Source organism: Onthophagus taurus, chromosome 8 (assembly GCF_036711975.1).
Source record: "Onthophagus taurus isolate NC chromosome 8, IU_Otau_3.0, whole genome shotgun sequence".
In the NCBI taxonomy this organism is placed as follows: Eukaryota; Metazoa; Arthropoda; class Insecta; order Coleoptera; family Scarabaeidae; genus Onthophagus; species Onthophagus taurus.
In genome coordinates this window covers 3,166,509-3,184,657 of record NC_091973.1, presented here as the reverse complement: position 1 = coordinate 3,184,657, position 18,149 = coordinate 3,166,509, and the positions used below count along the sequence as shown (strand labels likewise).

General features: G+C 38.2%; 2 protein-coding genes across 7 annotated transcripts in view; one reads left to right on the top strand and one right to left on the bottom strand.

Annotated features, from left to right (window-relative positions):
• LOC111425600 (smallish) overlaps nucleotides 1-18,149 on the bottom strand; it is a 42,487-nt gene that overhangs the window by 8,899 nt on the left and 15,439 nt on the right. For 3 of the 5 annotated variants that reach the window (XM_071198540.1, XM_071198542.1, XM_071198541.1), the window contains exons 8-11: nucleotides 16,772-17,214; nucleotides 16,546-16,720; nucleotides 16,351-16,481; nucleotides 16,004-16,167 (exon numbers count right to left, since the gene is read on the bottom strand). In XM_071198540.1, the coding sequence (XP_071054641.1) occupies nucleotides 16,004-16,167; nucleotides 16,351-16,481; nucleotides 16,546-16,720; nucleotides 16,772-17,214 (913 nt within the window). Of the gene's footprint in view, nucleotides 1-15,512; nucleotides 15,886-16,003; nucleotides 16,168-16,350; nucleotides 16,482-16,545; nucleotides 16,721-16,771; nucleotides 17,215-18,149 lie in introns of those variants that run through there. The other 2 variants (XM_023059729.2, XM_071198543.1) reach the window with 2 other exon arrangements.
• LOC111425599 (uncharacterized) lies at nucleotides 821-14,641 on the top strand. 2 transcript variants are annotated; one of them, XM_071198539.1, is made up of 10 exons: nucleotides 821-1,064; nucleotides 1,120-1,447; nucleotides 1,497-1,688; nucleotides 1,767-2,382; nucleotides 2,435-2,776; nucleotides 2,831-5,128; nucleotides 5,191-6,663; nucleotides 6,716-10,085; nucleotides 10,144-14,104; nucleotides 14,160-14,641. In XM_071198539.1, the coding sequence occupies exons 1-10, from the start codon at nucleotides 946-948 to the stop codon at nucleotides 14,487-14,489; spliced, it is 13,029 nt and encodes a 4,342-aa protein (XP_071054640.1). In that variant the 5' UTR covers nucleotides 821-945; the 3' UTR covers nucleotides 14,490-14,641. The 2 variants fall into 2 exon arrangements, with proteins under 2 accessions (XP_071054640.1, XP_022915496.2); XM_023059728.2 differs by having other exon boundaries at nucleotides 1,497-2,382.

Below are 18,149 nucleotides of genomic sequence, written 5' to 3'. Positions count from 1 at the left end.
GCTAAACCCGAATGATTCTAGTTCTAGGTCTTGTATTAGTTCTAGTAATAGTGCTAATGTAAAAGTAGAACTAACACTAGACCGAGAACTAGAATCATTCGGGTTTAGCCTCACGTCTCTCAAGACGGCTAAACCCGAATGATTCTAGTTTTAGGTCTTGTAGTGATAGTGCTAGTGTAAAACTAGAACTAACACTAGACCGAGAACTAGAATCATTCGGGTTTAGCCTCACGTCTTTCAAGACGGCTAAACCCGAATGATTCTAGTTCTAGGTCTTGTGTTGGTGCTAGTGTAAAACTAGAACTAACACTAGACCGAGAACTAGAATCTTTCGGGTTTAGCCGCACGTCTCTCAAGACGGCTAAACCCGAATGATTCTAGTTCTAGGTCTAGTGTTAGTTCTAGTTTTACACTAGCATTATCACTATCATTTTTTCTAGTTCTAGGTCTAGTATTAGTTGTAGTATTAACACAGAATCTAGTCATTATGCATCGAAAGCCTAAGAAAAACAAGGGTATTTAGTGAAAATAAATTTACTTTTAAATTTATCAGATTCATTTTGTGCGTGGCTATAAAATAAACAATTTATAGGTTAATTGTTGACCGGTTTAATAGAAAAATGCGTGGTTAACATTGCTTGTGACATCACATCGAAACTTTAATGTGTTTTCGGTACGTTCTACACTTTTCCACATTCTTTTTATTATTAAAAAATGATTAAAATTAATTTAATTTAATTTTATGAATGTTTGAATTTTTCCTTATATTTATTTAGGTTGGTAGTTGACAGCTGTTGTTTGGGATTTTTCCATAACTTCTTTGTCTTTCGGGGTTTATTACGCATCTAACTTTTTTAGTTACTTAATCATATTTACAACAACGTTTAATTTGTAGCGAATATTAACGCGGCACCTGGTGGTGTGGAGCGTTTTGTGGGCCTCATTATGAACACGATGGGGCACTTTGTGGGGAATTATATCGAAATCAAAGATATTTCCCAGTTCTTCAAAGATGGCGAAACGAAACGGAGTTGTGAGGTTAACCTCCACCGTCAATTATTAGCGTAAGTATAATTGTTAATTAAAATTGATCTCAATTGAAACATATTTTTCGTTTAGTCGTAAACGGGATTTCAGAAAAGAATTGCAAAGGTATCAAGAGAATCTCTTAAATTGTCAATGTCACGTTTGTGTTGCAAGGGCTATGTGTCATGTAAATGAAGTGGAAGAAAACTGGGATATTATAGCCGAATTCTTGGCTAAGATTACTGGGGATGCGTCCATGAAGTTGGAGGCAACTACAATGATTAATATCATCAAAAATTATTTCCCGGTCCTGCAGTTTGATCTGCCGGTTTGCTCTGCACAAGTTGATAAGAAGGATGTCATTCTTAAATCAATAGAAGAAGATTTATTGAAACCATTGCGGACATTGTTTGAGACAGGGGTAAATTAATTCTAAATAATGATTTACTTTAGTAATAAGGTTTTTTTAGAAATACAAGAAAGAAGTTGAGATGGATCCAGCTCTAATTGGGCGCCCCCGTCCAATATTAACTGATGATATTGCTATGTTTAATATATTAGATGATGAGCCAAGTGATGAGTGCCACAAAATTGGAGCCCTAGTTAAACAAAAGCTTAAAGAAGAGGAAGAAGGAGGGCCCCCTCCTTCTAAATTTCGTAGAGTACGCAATCGAATCGCTGATCCTCCTAAGCCGGAAGAAGGTCCTTATGTAGATTTAAAGGCATTAATCGGTTTTCAGGGACCTTCTTCGTCCGAAGCTCCAAAAATCACCGAGGAAGAGGTAGCAGTTGAAGAGGAGGCAGAGGTAGAAGAGTCCTCATCTTCCAGCGAAGCCAAAGAAGAAGCACCACCTCCAGTGGTAGTCCACCCCGTAGCCAAAAAGAGATCCAAAAAGAACAAACCAGTTGAAGCTCCAGCACCACCCCCCATAGCTGAGACAACAAAGGTTAGCAAGAAAAAGAAAACGATTCCTCCAACAACACCCCCCGTTATTGAGACAAAGAAATCCCGCAAAAAGAAGAAAACCGCGGCAACCCCAGAAGTTGTTGAGCCACAAAAAATCAGCAAAAAGAAAAAAGAACTTGAAGTTATTGTTAGTTCACCTCCCGTGGTTGAAACGCACAAGTCTAAAAAGAAGAAAGCTGCTGAAATTGAAACTCCAGCCCCGCCTCCGGTTGTTGAGACACAAAAGATCAATAAAAAGAAGAAAACTGTTGTTGCTACCGAAGTTGAAATTCAAAATCAAGTGCCACCTCCCGTTGTCAAAAGACCAAAAAAGAACAAAAAGAAGAAAAACATTCCTCCTGTAGAAGTGGAAACCCCTCCCCCAGTTGAGACACAAAAAATAAAAAAAGGTATTAAAATTATTAATCTTTTCAAAGTCATTTATAACTTTTTTTGTTGCAGCCTCAAAACCAGTTACTTCTACTCCTGTAGAAACGAAAACGGATATCCACCCTGATGCAACACCAAAAGTACCCAAAGTACATAAAAAGAAAAGAGGGGGAGCACCCCAACCAATCAAAGAAGTGGTTGTTGCTCCTGAACCCAATAAACCTGTTAAACATAAGAAGAGCAAAATTGATGATAAAACCTCTCAGAAAAAGGTTGAAAAAGCTCCGCAAAAATTAAAAACACCTCCACCACAAGTGATATCGGAAGATGATGAAGAAGAAGAAGAAGAAGAAGAGGAGGAGGAAGAGAAGTCTGAACAAGAAGTTGAAGAAACTTACGAAGAAGAATCCGAAGGTAATTTATTTATTTAATTTAATTTTTTAATTAATCTTTTAATTTAATCAATAGAAAGTGATGAAGAAGAAGAAACTGCTTCAACTGAGCCGATTGCAACAACTCCTAGTACATCACAAGCAATGACACCAGTTGGTGTAGAACCAGAAGAACGAGAGTTTGTCCTTAGAATGGTTAAAAAAGGGTCGGGCTATGAACCGAAGGATATTGAAAGTCTCCCTGAGGAGTTTAGAGGGGCATTTAAAACGTTTCAAAACGGGCTGAAAACAGCGCAACTTAAGTCTTCAGTTTCGAATCCGAGTGCTTCAGCAACTCCTACGCCGCCAGCTTCACCTATTAAGCCTGCGAGAAATCCGAAGAAAAATCCACATGTATTGAAGAGTCCCCAATCGGTTAAATCGAATCCTCACCCTGTTCAATCAAATCCTCGTCTGGTTTCATCAAATCCCCATCCAGTTTCATCAAATCCTCAGCCTCCTCAACAGAATCCTCAACCAATTCAACAAAATCCTCAACCAATTTACTCAAATCCTCATCCAATTCAACAAAATCCACAACCAATTCAACAAAATCCACAACCAATTCAACAAAATCCACAACCAATTCAACAAAATCCACAACCAATTCAACAAAATCCACAACCAATTCAACAAAATCCACAACCAATTCAACAAAATCCACAACCAATTCAACAGAATCCACAACCAATTCAACAGAATCCTCAACCAATTCAACAAAATCCTCAGCCGGTTTATTCAAATCAGCCAATGTATTCAAATCCAATTCAACAAAATCCTCCACCAGTTTATGAAACTGCTCAACCAATTCAACAAAATCCACAAACGGTTTACCCAAATCCTCAAACAGACCAAATAAATCCTCAACCAATTTATTCAAGTCCTCCTCCAATTCAACCAATTTATCCAAGTCCTCCTCCAGTTCAACCAATTCCACAACAAATTTATCCAAATTATCCTCCAGTGCAACCAATCCCACAACAAATTTATCCAAATTCTCCTCCAGTTCAACCAATATATCCAAATGCTCCCCTAGTTCAGCCAAGTCCTCAGCAAATTCAGCCAAGTCCTCAGTTAGTTCAGCCAAGTCCTCAACTAGTTCAGCCAAATCTTCAGTTAGTTCAGCCAAGTGCTCAACCAATTCAGCCAAGTCCTCAACTAGTTCAGCCAACTTCTCAGTTAATTCAGCCAAGTGCTCAACCAATTCAGGCTACTCCTCAGCCCGTCCAACAAAGCCCTCAAACAGTTCAACCAAGTCCTCAACAAGTCGAACCACAAATAATACCTTGGGAGGTTCAACAGGCTATGAATGCTAACCCACAAATGTATCAGAGTGATCGAAAAGAAAGTCCAACATTATCCGCAAAGTCTTCAAATACGCGAGTTAGAATGCCCGACCCAGACCGAATGAATATAGAAGACCTAATTTCTTCAGGTCCTATAGAAAAACCTCCACAGGCGACTGTAAATCCACTCATAATGGCACGCCGAAAATATGGAAAAGTAATTCCAACTATAACTTCTTATCCCGCACAAAGAACGAAATCTGTTGAAAAGTTGCCTTCGGAATTTCCGGATGATCAGCCATTTTTACCCAGTAAATTACAAGCATCACAGAAGCCGCCTTCTCCTGAAAAAACTGCGCCAATTCAACCTGACACAACGCAATTATTAAAAAGCCAATTGAATAAATCGGGGTTATCGATTTTCGATAGTATGTTTGGTATTCAACCTGATGATGATAGCAGCCCACCCGCGGAACAAGATGTAAATAAGAAACTTCAAGAACTTATGACGTTAAAACAACCCGCTCCGGTGCAAGAAGTAAAACGTTCCGCGGCGAAAGATATACGTCTAAATTTACCGAAACCTATCCCAAAGCCGCAACAGGTGGTACCGAGTTTACCAGGGACTTCTAAACAGATTGTAGGACAATTTAATCAACAGCCACAATATTTAGAAGATCCGAATTTGATCGAATATGAGCCTCAACAGACTCCACCAAGATTCAGACAACAGCCGAATTTATTAAGGACGTCTCCACAGACTCCACCACAACCGATTCAGCAGTCACAATTATTAAGGACGTCTCCACAGACTCCACCACAACCGATTCAGCACCCGCAATATTTGGAAACCCCAAATTTATTAGAAACTCAACAAAGATTCACTCAACAGCAGAATTTACCAAGTCAATATCCACCAGCAACGCCTCAACAGTTTAAACCAAAATTGATTCAACAACCGCTATATTTGGATCAGAACCAATCTGCTATAAATTACCAAGAAGCATTGGAGTTTGTTGACGTCCCCTCAGGTTCATGCGATGGATCAGGTAAAAAAATTAAAATAAAAATTGTAATTTATTCATTTGTGTTTTTTTTTCTTTCAAATTAGGTGATATGACAGAAGAATCACCAAGATATCCTGAATATCACAACATTCAAGAAGAATATCGAATGAAACAAATGAGAGAAGCATATTCCTCACAATTAGCTCGACATGACCCAGCGATACAAATCGCTCTCACAGAGGAGAAAGAAAGACGTCAATCACATTTAAAACCAGAAGGAGATACCTCCCAAAAGAAAACATTATGGGGACGAAAACCAGTGTATTATTGGTCGGAAGACGAAGACATAAGTGGTACACCTAGGGACATTCCTAAACCCCCTCCATATAGAGGTGCTCATATTCCAAATCCAGACGTACACAGAAAAGCGAGTTTGAAAAAATCAGCTCTAACGTTGAGAAAAAGCGTTTCCGAAATTAGAGAAAGTCCTAGGTATTACGAAAAAGAATCCGAAGTAAGTACTGCAGACGAAGAAGAGTTTGAAACTCAAAAACTTCCAAAAAAGTCATGTTTGAAAAAACCATCACCCACGATGCCACTGAAAAAGAGCTTCTCCGAAGTTACAGAAAGTCCTAGATATTACAAAAAAGAATCTGAATTAAGTACTGCAGATGAGGAAGAGATTCACAGCGAGATGGAAAGATTACCTAAAAAATCGTGTTTGAAAAAACCATCACACGCTAAATACTACGAAAAAGAATCTGAAGGAACCACCGGCGACGAAGAATTTCAACCTGACACACCCGATCCTCAGAAAACACCACCTCCAGGTTCAACCTCGACTTTAGATACAGCTGCTACAAGCACCACAACATCCAAACACGTATTTACATCTTCACCCGAAGATGATGATGATGACGACGCTAAAACTGTTAAGCGATTTGTTGCAAAACGCGTAAACATCGATGACGATACCGAAGGCGTCGAGTTTATACAAGACTACGAAAGTTCCGAGGAAGAAGGAACGGTAACGATTCAATACATACAACCAACGACGAAGCCCAAAATTGTTTCGATTCGTGGGGTACCTGAACCAGTAAGAGTCTCGAAAAAATCTTCTCAACGTTATCCACGAAAAAGTAGATCCGAAGAACCATCAAGTAAAAGGACGTCTGTGTCTAGAAGATTAACTTTTGATCCTACGACTTCGGAGCAACGATATCCGACGATCTCAGAAGCACCAGTTTATGAAGAAAGTGAGATTAGTTCTAAGGTGCGTAATATTGATGAACAAGGTGTGGAGCAACAACATGAAAAATCAATGACGCAGCACCATATTGACACTTTTCGGCAAGCGTTGAAGGTGAAAGAAGAAACTAGCAAGCCGTTAAGTAGTGTCCAAGCTAAAATAGCCGATCTTGAAGCAGACGAAGAGATGCTAGGAATTGATTTCTATAACATGGACAGTCGAGTGCTGCGGCATCCGGAATTAAAAGCTTATTTTGACAAGAATCCGTTGATTTACGCGAAAATGAAATCCTCTGGGTTATTATCAACGATGGTGGGGGAGAGCGAAGGTAAGGTTTTTATTCTTTTTAAAACGCATTTCTAAGTTTATTCAATATCTAGATCAAAGTGATATAACGCAAGATTCGTTGGAGGGAGACCCCGCGCATAAAGATATGAAAAATAAACAGTATCTCGCGTATGCTCAGGAAATCGGGCGAGCGATTGCTCGTATTATTATCGGCATATCACAACATTTGGCGGATTTAAAATCCCACGGTGGTCACACGCCTATTGAACAAATTACGTTGATCATGATGTTTAGAGAAGCGTGCGAATCCGTTTTTAATAAGACCTTATACGCTTTGTTGGCTCGTAGCATTAATTCAACAGCTGTGTTTCATTTAAAAGAAATGTTCGACGAATGCATAAAGCATTGCACAAATAACGAAAGAGATTTAATGACAAATTTGTCTCCGAACATGGTATCATTCGTAAATGATCCTCTTATTATTAGATTAAGACCTCGAGACGGGGCTACGCAGAGAATTGAGATTGGGGAGCAACGCCGCGGGCTCTTCATATTTAAATACAATTTCTCAACATGTATGAGCGCTTTCGAACGGTTTGAAGCTGTAGGGGACGGACCAACAATTGATCGCAAATGTCTTTTTGCACCCCCTTTGTATACTCCTGATAAATCATCTACGGATGATGACGCGAAACAATCTACTTTAGACGACGGCCCCGATTCTAACCCCTTACCATTTTACTTATTCTCGCAACCACAAGATCCACCGAGTCATCAAGTGGAAGGAAAGTCTTCCATTTTTTTTCAGGCACTTGACGTTCTTTCCGGTCAAGGCAATCGATTCTTACAAGATATTCACGTTGAAGTAAATAAAAATATTGAGGATGAAACGGCCAAGACAAGTCCACCAAAAAGATTGCAAGAATCTAGTCCCAACGTTGTATCCGCTGCAACTAATACCGAAAATTTAGAAAGCGAAGGCAAAGAAGCAAGCGTTCCCATGATTAAACTTGTGATTCAAACTCCGAAATCAAAAAAATCAAAGAAAGCGAGTAAAGATGTGGGTACTTATTCAAAATTGCAACCAGAAGTGGCTTCCACCTCAATTCAAACTGATCAACCTCAAGAAACCGAAAGCGCAAAAGAAGCAAGAATGGAACATGAAAAAGACAAATTAGTACGAGCTCTCCATAGAGAAAGAGAGGCCAAAAATGAGGCAAGGTTAGCCCTTGCAAAAGAAAAACAAGCTAAATTAGTCCTGCAAAAAGAAATAGACGCCAAATTAGAACAGCTAAAGGAACGAGAAGCTAAACTTGAACGAGAAAATGAAGCTAAACTTGAAAAAGAGGCTGAAGAAAAACATCGTAAAAAATATGATCGTAGGCGAAGACCTCGATCAGCACCGTTCCGGTTTCCGCCACGAGATGAAGACGCCAATATAAAATCGGAAGATTCCACAGAATATTTATTGGAAGCCGAAACACGCACACCTAGAGGTGATAATAAAGTAATTGATATTGTATCAGATTCCGAACTTCAAGAAGCGCTATATCTTGAAAAATCAAGAAAAACGGGTAAGATTTCAAAACCTAAAAGAACACCACGCCAATCAAAACAAATCCAAAGTCGTAAACGCGAACAACTATATTTTGACCTTCCATCACAAGAAGCTGAATTGATAACGGATAACGCATCAGATTCAGAATTGCCAACGGTTATGATACGCAAAACCGACCCAGGCAGAGGACGAGGTGGTCCAAGACGGGTTCTTAAACGTAGATACGCTTATTTTAGGGTACCAGAACCATCCTCCGAGCTTGAAATAGATACTGAAATGGAAGAGACTATAGAACAAGTTTCTGATAAAACCGGAATACCACCCGCAAGCATTCTTCGTGCATTACAAACAGCAAAGAAGGAAACTTCACGATCTGCATCACCGCGGAAATTACCACTCCCTGAAGCGGCACCACATGTTGCAAAGAAACGCACCCAGAGTAAAAGGAGCCCACAAAAAGATTTATTAGAGCAACTCCTTATGAAACCAGCGGCTCCACTTCAATTCGAACAACCTATTTTAACGACACCCAAAAAATATTTAGATGAAAGAATGATTGGGTTAGAAGGATTCGCCGGAGACACATCGCTTGAAGAGACTACCACTTCTGTGCATGATGCAGCACCTTATAAGGATATTCCTGCATTTTTGTTACCCCCCACACAATCACCTCCTCCAAAACCTATCGCGAAAGCAGACGTTGCCTCCAAAAATACATTGAATACAGTTATGGAGTTATTACAAACAGGTATGAGGAAAATCCAAGAAGGTGAAGAATTCCAATCGTTGCAGTTACCAAGTACATCTCAACAATTACCAGTGTTGCCTCAATATAATCAACAAGCTATGACAATTCAGCCTTATCAGATGGCTCAAGCTAATTTACCAGAACCGCACCTAAATTATCGGTTTACAGACCCTACTTATCAACGTGCTCAAACACTTCAATACCAAGAAGTTCGCGGCCAACATAGACCACCACCCATCCAGCATGAACAACGTATAGATTACCAACGTACTGATGTCCAATACATAGACCAACCTCAGATACATATTCAACGCCCTGCTATAAGTGAACAGCGATCGCCAGAAGAAATATATAAAAATTTAATAGAACAATTGCCGCGAGATCAATTGCTGGAGTTGCACGGTAAAATCGGGCAATCAATGGGAATTCCCCAACTGTCAGATACGCCCGAACAGCATCCCAAATCCGATCATCGGCATAAAGAAAGACACATGAAAGTAAAACCAAGTCCTCCTCAAGAGAGACAACATCGCGGTACACCTGCTGAATTGAAAGTGGCCGAAGATAAATCTCTAAAGAGACCTCGTGCGGCACCAAAGAAAACTTTGGAAAAACCAAAAATGTCGGGCCCTCCTGCTCCAAGCCCGGAAAAGCCGAAATATCACACCGCTGAAGAGTATCGGGCGCCAAAAGAAGAACCAAAAAGAATTAGACCGGATTCTACATCCTCCTTTAAATCATTAACTCGAACCTCCCAAGGAGTGGAATCGCCAGCACTGACCCATAGAACGGCAACATCCCATAGGACATCAACGTCGCATAGGACGGCAACAACACATAGAACAACAACAGGGAGCAGAGGCGGCCCCTCCGAATATTCTGATTATGACGACCAAATTACCAGATCGACTCATTCTCCTCGTGTATGGCGAGAGGAATCCTCAACTGTCACCGCATCAGAGTATGAACCTCAAGAATCTGATCGCAACGCACCAATAGATGACACCAAATACTGTTTTACCCAAGACGAAGGGTACCCCTTACTAGATTCATACCAATTTGGTCAGGCTTCTACCACCTACCCTTTACCGAAAGTATTTGGACAAAATGACCCAATTCCGGCTGTAGGAAAAGGGCCCAAACCTCAATCACCAAGGTAAGCAAAAAAAAATTATCTCCATAGAGATTAATTAATAAAATGTTGCGTTTTACAGCCAAAGTAAGCAAGAACAGAAAAAAGAAAAGTCAAAATATAGGACATCGTGTAAAGAAGAAAAATCTTCAGCTAGCGAAGATACAGATGAAGATGACGATTGCAAAAAAATTTCTAAAAGTAAAGAAGCACGACGAATTAGTACCACATCAGATGTACAACCTACAACTTCAAAAAGTAAATCGAATCCACTTAAAGGCGATCAACATTATAGAAAGAGAGCATACAGTGACACAAACTTAGTTATTGGTTGCCCAACGACTCTGTGTACAGAAGAACAATCTTCAGATAGCGACGATACAGATGATGTACAATCTACAACAGTTAAAAGCGATCAATATTATAGAAAGAGAGCACACAGTGACACAAACTTAATTATTGGTTGCAGAGAAACTCTGCAAAAATTTTTAAGAAATAGATTCGAAGAATGTTTGTTTGTATCTGGAAATCTATGCCAAGATGGTGCTGATGCGAATAGGCTTAATTTACATGGAGGAATTTGGGAGAATGCAGTGTTAGACCAATCTCAAGTTTATTATCAACGTACTCGAGGTGCTCAAAGAATGTACAAACTCCTTCTTAATAACTCGCCATATATATACAAAGGGCAGGCGAAAACACATAAAATTATATTTTCTGACGATTATCTGCACGATGCTGGGCAACAAAACGAAGATAAAGGATATTATAAAGATATTATTGCGCCATTTTTATCGTCGTTTGCCTTTAAATGCGATTGGCGTTCGCATAAGAAACAGGTTGAAGATAAACATCGCATAAAGAAACCTTCAAACGCCACGGATATAACCACCAGTTTTAGTTCTGATTTGAGTTCTACAAACACTAATGTTACATTATCAGTCAGCCAGGACAGCGATTCAGTTACGATCGAAACAACTACAGTGGAAAATGTGCATCAAGATTCTGATCCGACCTCTATTACCACCACTCCACAAACGCAGGCGTTAGTTCATCAACCACTTTATAGAATCTCGCCTTCTGGTAGTAAAGAAAAGCTATTTTGCAGTCAAGAAAGAGCGACAAATCTAAATCAAGTGATAACTGTAGAAATGTTATCATCTCTTAACATTATGCCAGCGATAAATCAAATGGTCGATGCTAGAATTCAAGAGATAATGCAAGGAAGTCAATTGAGAACACTGACCAAATCGATTAGTGTTGTTCGTACCGTAAGCACATTCACCTCAAAATATCATTCGGAATTCATATATACGCCTAGATCAACGCCTGGAAGATCGTCCTTGGAGAACGAAACTTTACAAGGAGTGCAAGAAGTTCCAGAAGAACAAGAAACTCCAGAAGAACGAGATATTCTAGAACAACAAGAAGGAGTAGATCTGTTACCATATGACACACTAACATATTATAGCGGAACTGCCGAATCAACCACCGAGGTTGAAGGTGATTTAGAGTCCGAATCTTCGGAAGTAGTTGCTCCATTAATTTGGCAAAGAAAACAACCATGTCTGCTTCCCCCGACCAACCCTTACAATCTATTATGGCAAAATTATGATATAAAACAGAACATGCCGAGAGTTCAAATGATCGCTCAAAAACCAACAGCAACACATTTTGTAGGTAATGCTCAAGAAAAGGATGCAGCTGCTCTAGCCAAAGAACAGCTTAACCCACAAGAATTCGAAATGGTTAAAGCGTTAGGCGAAATACGCACTGAGGTTCGAGTGAAATCAACTAAATTATTTGAAAAACCAGGTCTAAAAGGGGGAGCTCCTCCCCCTCCACCTACTCCAATTCCGAGAAAATCGCTAGCTTCAACGACTAGTGATGTCAATAGTGAGATAGCCACCAACGTGGAAACACAAACAGAGCCAGAAACTACAACAGAGAAAACACCTAGCGAGGTATTTCCAGTAGAAAAAATGCCTGCTGTAGCCGAATGGATCAAAACTGTATCTCCCGAGAGAGGATATAGCATTTCGGAAGGATCTCAGACTGATGTGACCGAAATAAGTGACCGAGATCAGAAAGGGGCAGATTATTCCTATGCATCGTCACCACACTCATTTTTCAGCGCATTTCGAGAGGACATAACAAGCAGATTTCATGAATGGTTGAATGTCTTGGAAACGATCTATACACAACCTCCTAGATTTCATCAAGAAGAAAAACCAGTAGCGCCCGGTTTCCCTTTCCCTGGCACCAGCGCAGATTGGGACACAGATCCCTACACGATTTGGTTACAACGTAACAGTCTTCTAAATAAAGACTTGGAAGCAGTTGCTAAACAAGCGAATATTGTTGGCGAATTACGAGATGATGTGCAAAGGACTCAACCCGACGAACTTCAACAACACGAACAGGAATTGGCCCGTCAATGGAATAATTTTTGCGTAAAATATGGGAGAGCTCCGTTGGAAGCGTTTAAAGGTCCTCATTCCACATTATTACAACCCACCTCCAGTGCCTCTTCTCATATAGAACCAGACGCTGCTAGCTCTGTGACTGAATATAAACATAAAGAAAACACTGACAGGATTTTAACAGAAATTAACACACTTAAAGGCATAATGGACCGACCGATTGCCGAGAAAAAAGAAGAAAAAGTAGTTGAAAGTGCTAGTACTGCCGCTTCCGACATTGAGCAAGCCGTTGGTAAAGTTATAATTGGGAAAATATTAACCCATAAATCGCCGCAAGCAGAAGCGACCAAATCGTTATTAGCACAAGCATTGGCAGACTTTGCTATAGAAGATGCTTCGACTTCGGATCTTACATCGACTGAAACAAAGGAGAAACCAAAAGACTTAAGTGCTTATCGAGTTCAAGGTGCTATTCCTAAGCCTAAAAAAGAATCTAAGAAAAAATCTAAAAAAGAATCTAAAACATCTAAGTCAGGTAGGTCGGAGTATGACCGAAAATTACCGTTCAATGACATCTTTTTGGAAGGTGATTATGGTACTATGGCTACTAATACCACGGTAGATCTAAGTACAGAATGTTCTACAACAATAGAAATAAGTGAAGATCAAGAACTAATACAAAAAAGGGAAATGCAGCAGTTACAACAAAAAATCGATAGTTTGGAAATTGAAAGATCAGCTGTAAAACAACGCGAGTCTCATGACACAGCTGGTACTTTTACATATATGGATAAACCTGTACAAGTATTTGACAAATCATCGAATAGTTGGAAATGGCTCACCGAAACTGTTCGAGTATATAACCGCCCCGAAGAATCTTTGGAAATGCCAGAAGAACATCCAGAAGAATATCCAGAAGAATACGAGGAAATCGCAGATCCAGGTTTACAGGGACAACAAGTGAAACCGAAAAAGTATCGCAAAACACATAGAAAAGAACGTGTTTATTTTAAAAGGGGAGGCACTGGTTTAGTCCAAGATATATACACTGAGAATACTATAAGTGAGTTTGAAACCGACACCGCTTCGTCGATATCAGTCGCCAGATCAGCAAGATCTTCGCGTGCTTATCTCTCTCAAGTTTCGAGCGTTATTGAAAAGGATCCCGCGGAGGAAGCACGTTACCAAAAGAAAATTGATACATTAAATTCAGATTTACAATACGCGGTTAGGTTATTACTGGATATGAACGATAGAATAACCTCCAAAGAGATTTACGAAATGGTCACAAACCAAGACTTTGATAGAGGAGTCCAACTAATCGACTTTGTCATGCAAAAATTCCCTGTGGGACCGGAGAGTGCTGAGAAAATGAAGAAGTGGACCGCTCAAGTAAATAAATTGGGAACCGCCCAGTTAATTCCGCCACCGAAGGTTGATATGGGTCATAGACGCAAGCATCACGATTCAAAACCCGGAGAATCATCTCACCACAAACATCAACATCGTGCAGAAACAGCCCATAAAGACAAAGCGCCATATAATGATTCACCATACAAAGGAGAACCATTGGCGTATAGGCCAGAATCGGCTCCTAGTACAAGACATCATGAAGCACAGGTAAATAAATTAAGACTCAAACAATTGGATTATTTTACTGTTAATTTCTTTTCAGCATCACGAACGATATGAACATCGGGGGCAATATGATCGACATGGACAGCACTCACGACATCATCAAGAAAGATCTAAAAGCGAACAACCCACGGCTAAAAAATCACCAAGCGACCAAGCTAAAAAATCAAGGTCACCCGAGCCAGGTGGTTCCCCCAAATCACCAGAAGACCTCTATGCGGATCAACATTTGGTTCCTCCACATAAGCAACGTTTGGACTTTCACGATGATGACCCAAAAAGTCTTATCTGGAAGCCGGTGAAGAGAGAAAAGGCGATTAAGAAACAAGTCCGGAAAGATCCCGATGCTGCATTTTGGGATAGAGATTAATATTTTTTCTTTCAGTTTATCATAAATTATTTCAGTTTTTGTTTTGATTTAAATCAAAATTATTTTTTTCAGAGTTACATTTAATAATATTTTGAGTACAGTTTTTTTGTTAAATAAAGTTTTTGTTCGTTTCAATAAAGTTTTTCAAATAATTGTGATTTTAATTAATTTTTGCAATCATATTAGATTTTAATAAATAATATAGCACTTTTGCTCTCAGATGCATAAATATATAATATGAAAATTAGATGAATATGGACATATTATAGAAAAACTTTTAAAACAAAAGTTGTAGGAAATTTTAAAATATGTTAAGAATTTTAGTGTTTCGCAAATTTTGTAGATATCGACATTACCGTTATTTATTAACAAGATTAAGACATGGAAAAGGTATTTCTAAAAGATTAATACGCGAATTCGAGTGTAATCGACGAAAATATAGCATCTTAATCATAAAATTTTGTTAATTTGTTTAAACAAATCGCAATTTTGCTTTAAGTAGTTAATAGATGTCACCCAAAGCTTTGCAATAAGGCGCAAAATAGTACACAGCCGATAACTGCGCGTGCGTGGCCATTTTGGATAATATCGCGTACGCTAGTTGGCTTGTTTGAGTGTGGAAAATTTTCGAAAGAGTGAGTTGTGTCATCGCACCATGTGGCATTGGATAGGTAATTTTTGTGTTAAATTTAATAATTTTAACTAAAAAATCGGTTTTATTTGCTCTAGTTGCTTTTGGTTTTATTATTTTAACGCTACGATACTTTTGGCGATATTTATCAGAATCGCGTGGTAAGTTCACGTTTCAAAATGAACGTTAATACTTATTTTAATTAATGACTCAATTGATTTTGATATAAAAGCATTACAAGAAGTACCTAACGTAGAAATTAGCACTTCTATGACAAAACCAGATGAACAAATTGATGATGAACAACCTTCGACTTCCGGATGCGAGCCTCGAAAGAAATCGGAAGCCATCTTTAATTATCAAACAAAGATTATGCTTGAACGAGTGTCGGATGTGGTAAGATTTAGATTTTTATTTCTTTTAAGAATTAAATACATTTTATTAAATCATTTTAGCAGGTGGGAGCTGAAGTATCACCTGTAATTCGTTCACGTCGTCAACGTAGACGTCCCTATGTCAGTGCTTCACCATTTTCCGAACTTCAATGCAACAAGGGGCAACAAAAGGACTTTGATGAAGGTAATACAACTGAAACTTCATCATTAGATTATGCGGGTCAATCTGAAACGGCGGTTTCTATTCCCGATGAGTGGGATTCTAACGAGTATGCGGATATTCCTGAATATTTTCACGATGTATCTAACGATCAGGATTCTTATATTAACGTTTTCGAGTATAATGATCAATTAAATTCCGCTGAATCCTCTACAAAGAAGGAATTATCAAAAGATAAAGATGACTAAATTAATAATATAATTTTTTTATGTTATCTACATACTATATTCGAAATAGTATATTTAAAAAAATAATAATTTCACAGTACCTAATTCGTTGCTGCAATTCGAGCATTTTTTCTTTCCGCTAACGCTAAGCATTTTATCTTGGTTATCGGCTAGTTGCACGTGCGGGGGATACGACAGCGGTTGCGCATGGCCCAAATAAGGATGCTCAAAATACTCTTTAGTCGGACTGTGTTCGGGTCTAACACTATAAAAAATATTAACGTTATTTTGATAAATACGAGCTAACTTTTCCGTTTTATACCCTCCACCATGTCCGAAAGAAAGAAAAAATATTTACGTTATTAAGTTAACCCGTTAATAGTGTTATTAAAATAATTATTTTTTTGATCTACTAGAATTATAGCACATTTCTCCTAAAATATCTTACCTCCTAAGAGTCGGTGGCATGTTGGCCCCATTTGCCCTATTTAATATCCTTTGATCACCAATATCTTGATGTTGTTGTTGCCAATTTCTCATATTACTATTTTGTTCCGATATTCGCCGTAATTCCGCTTCCTTAATAAAAAATTTGTTTATTTTAACTCAATATTTTTTGTATTATTTATTTTAAATGATTAACCTGATATAACCAATGCTGATTGTAACTTTTTACTTCCGGGTTAGCTTTTGGTGTTATCCAGTTGTCATTGTGCCTAGGTTTTGGAACCGCACTCAAGACGTGTAAACTATGCCTCGTTAATGGTCTCACTTGTTTATTACCATGTTGAACGTTATCCATTTCGATTGGATTTAATCTAAAATAAATTTAAATATTAATTTAAATTAATTAATAATTTACAATTTACTTATTAACAAATCGCTCCGTTTCGTGTTGTTCTTTATTGCCCAATTTTTTTCGATACTCAATATTCATTCTTCCATTGTTACAATAATCGGAAACGGATCGATTGTAAGCGTGTTGAATATCGGGCATTGATTTGCGATATTGGTAATCAATTTCCGGTGATGGGTGATGATAATTGGGAACTTCAGGATGTGGTTTTCGGTACTCTGAAGCTACTTGGAGTTCAGGCATCGATTTTCGATAGTTAACTTTGTCGTTATACGTTTGTGGATAGATCCTCGCATCACAGATGTTCTCTAATGAATGTCTATTTTGGCGGAGTTTTTCGCGGAATAACATGTTTTCGCGTTGGCGTTCAAATTCTTCTAATTCTAGTTGTTTCAGTTCGGCTTCTACCCGTAAAACTTCCGAGTCTTCATCATCTAAATTGGTCCTGTAGGTATTCTATTACAAAAAAAAATTTTATAAATAAATCATAAAATTATAAGTACGAAGGCTTTCTTCACGGAGGGTGTTAATTGAACTAAAATTATTTGCAACGTTCTTCAGAAACTGGTTCGAAGTTTCTTCGAAAAGTGGTTCATTTCGAACCAGTTTCTGAAGAAGGTTGCAACATGGCATCCGAAACGTCAAACCTTTTCTTTAAAATTTTTATTTTTAGGTGATTTTCTTTCCATTTTATGTGTATAAATTAAAACTTCGTTTTCTGCACTTTAATGGATTTTATTTATTGTTTTTTTCTCAACCGGTTTCGCTATATTTACATGGAGCTCTATGACACATCACGTTTTTAAACAATTTTAATCCTCTTCAATCATACTTAATAAATATCATCTATACCGGGTGTCCCTCAAAAGTGGCTCATCCCCATATTTTTCTTTATTATTGGTGATATAAGAAAACCATTTGGAATGCAAAGTTAGGTCGCTAAAACGGATTATTACGACATGAAATCATTCTTTTTGTACTTCCGGTTACAGCGGATGTGAGTACTAATTTCGCTATTTTTTTAAACCTATAATTTTTTTTTCTTCAGTTGGGTTGATAGTATAATTTCACATAACTTTTATTTGAAAAAATTTTCACGATAGCTTATAATTTTTGAAAAATGAATTATTTTCGTTATTTTATAACGTTTTAGTACCTTCGGAAAATGTATTACAACTTTTGACGCATAGTAGCTAGGTTAATAGTATAAACTACGTTATGTCCCTCTTGATTTGCTATTTCCCAAGCAGTGATCACTGCTATACTTTAGTCAGTGGTTCGTTTTTAATAATGGTGTAAATTAACAGTTGTATTAAATTAGTTTTAAAAGAAAAACGCGATCAAACAATTAAGTTTAATTCAATTATTTTTGATTTTTTTCTTTATTTTTT

Bases quoted from the DNA above. Each gene is read 5' to 3' on its own strand.
- LOC111425599 (XM_023059728.2), top strand. From the start codon at position 946: ATGAACACGATGGGGCACTTTGTGGGGAATTATATCGAAATCAAAGAT. The intron at 1,065-1,119 runs GTAAGTATAATT...TTTTTCGTTTAG, and splicing joins CTCCACCGTCAATTATTAGC to TCGTAAACGGGATTTCAGAA. The intron at 2,383-2,434 runs GTATTAAAATTA...TTTTTGTTGCAG, and splicing joins GACACAAAAAATAAAAAAAG to CCTCAAAACCAGTTACTTCT.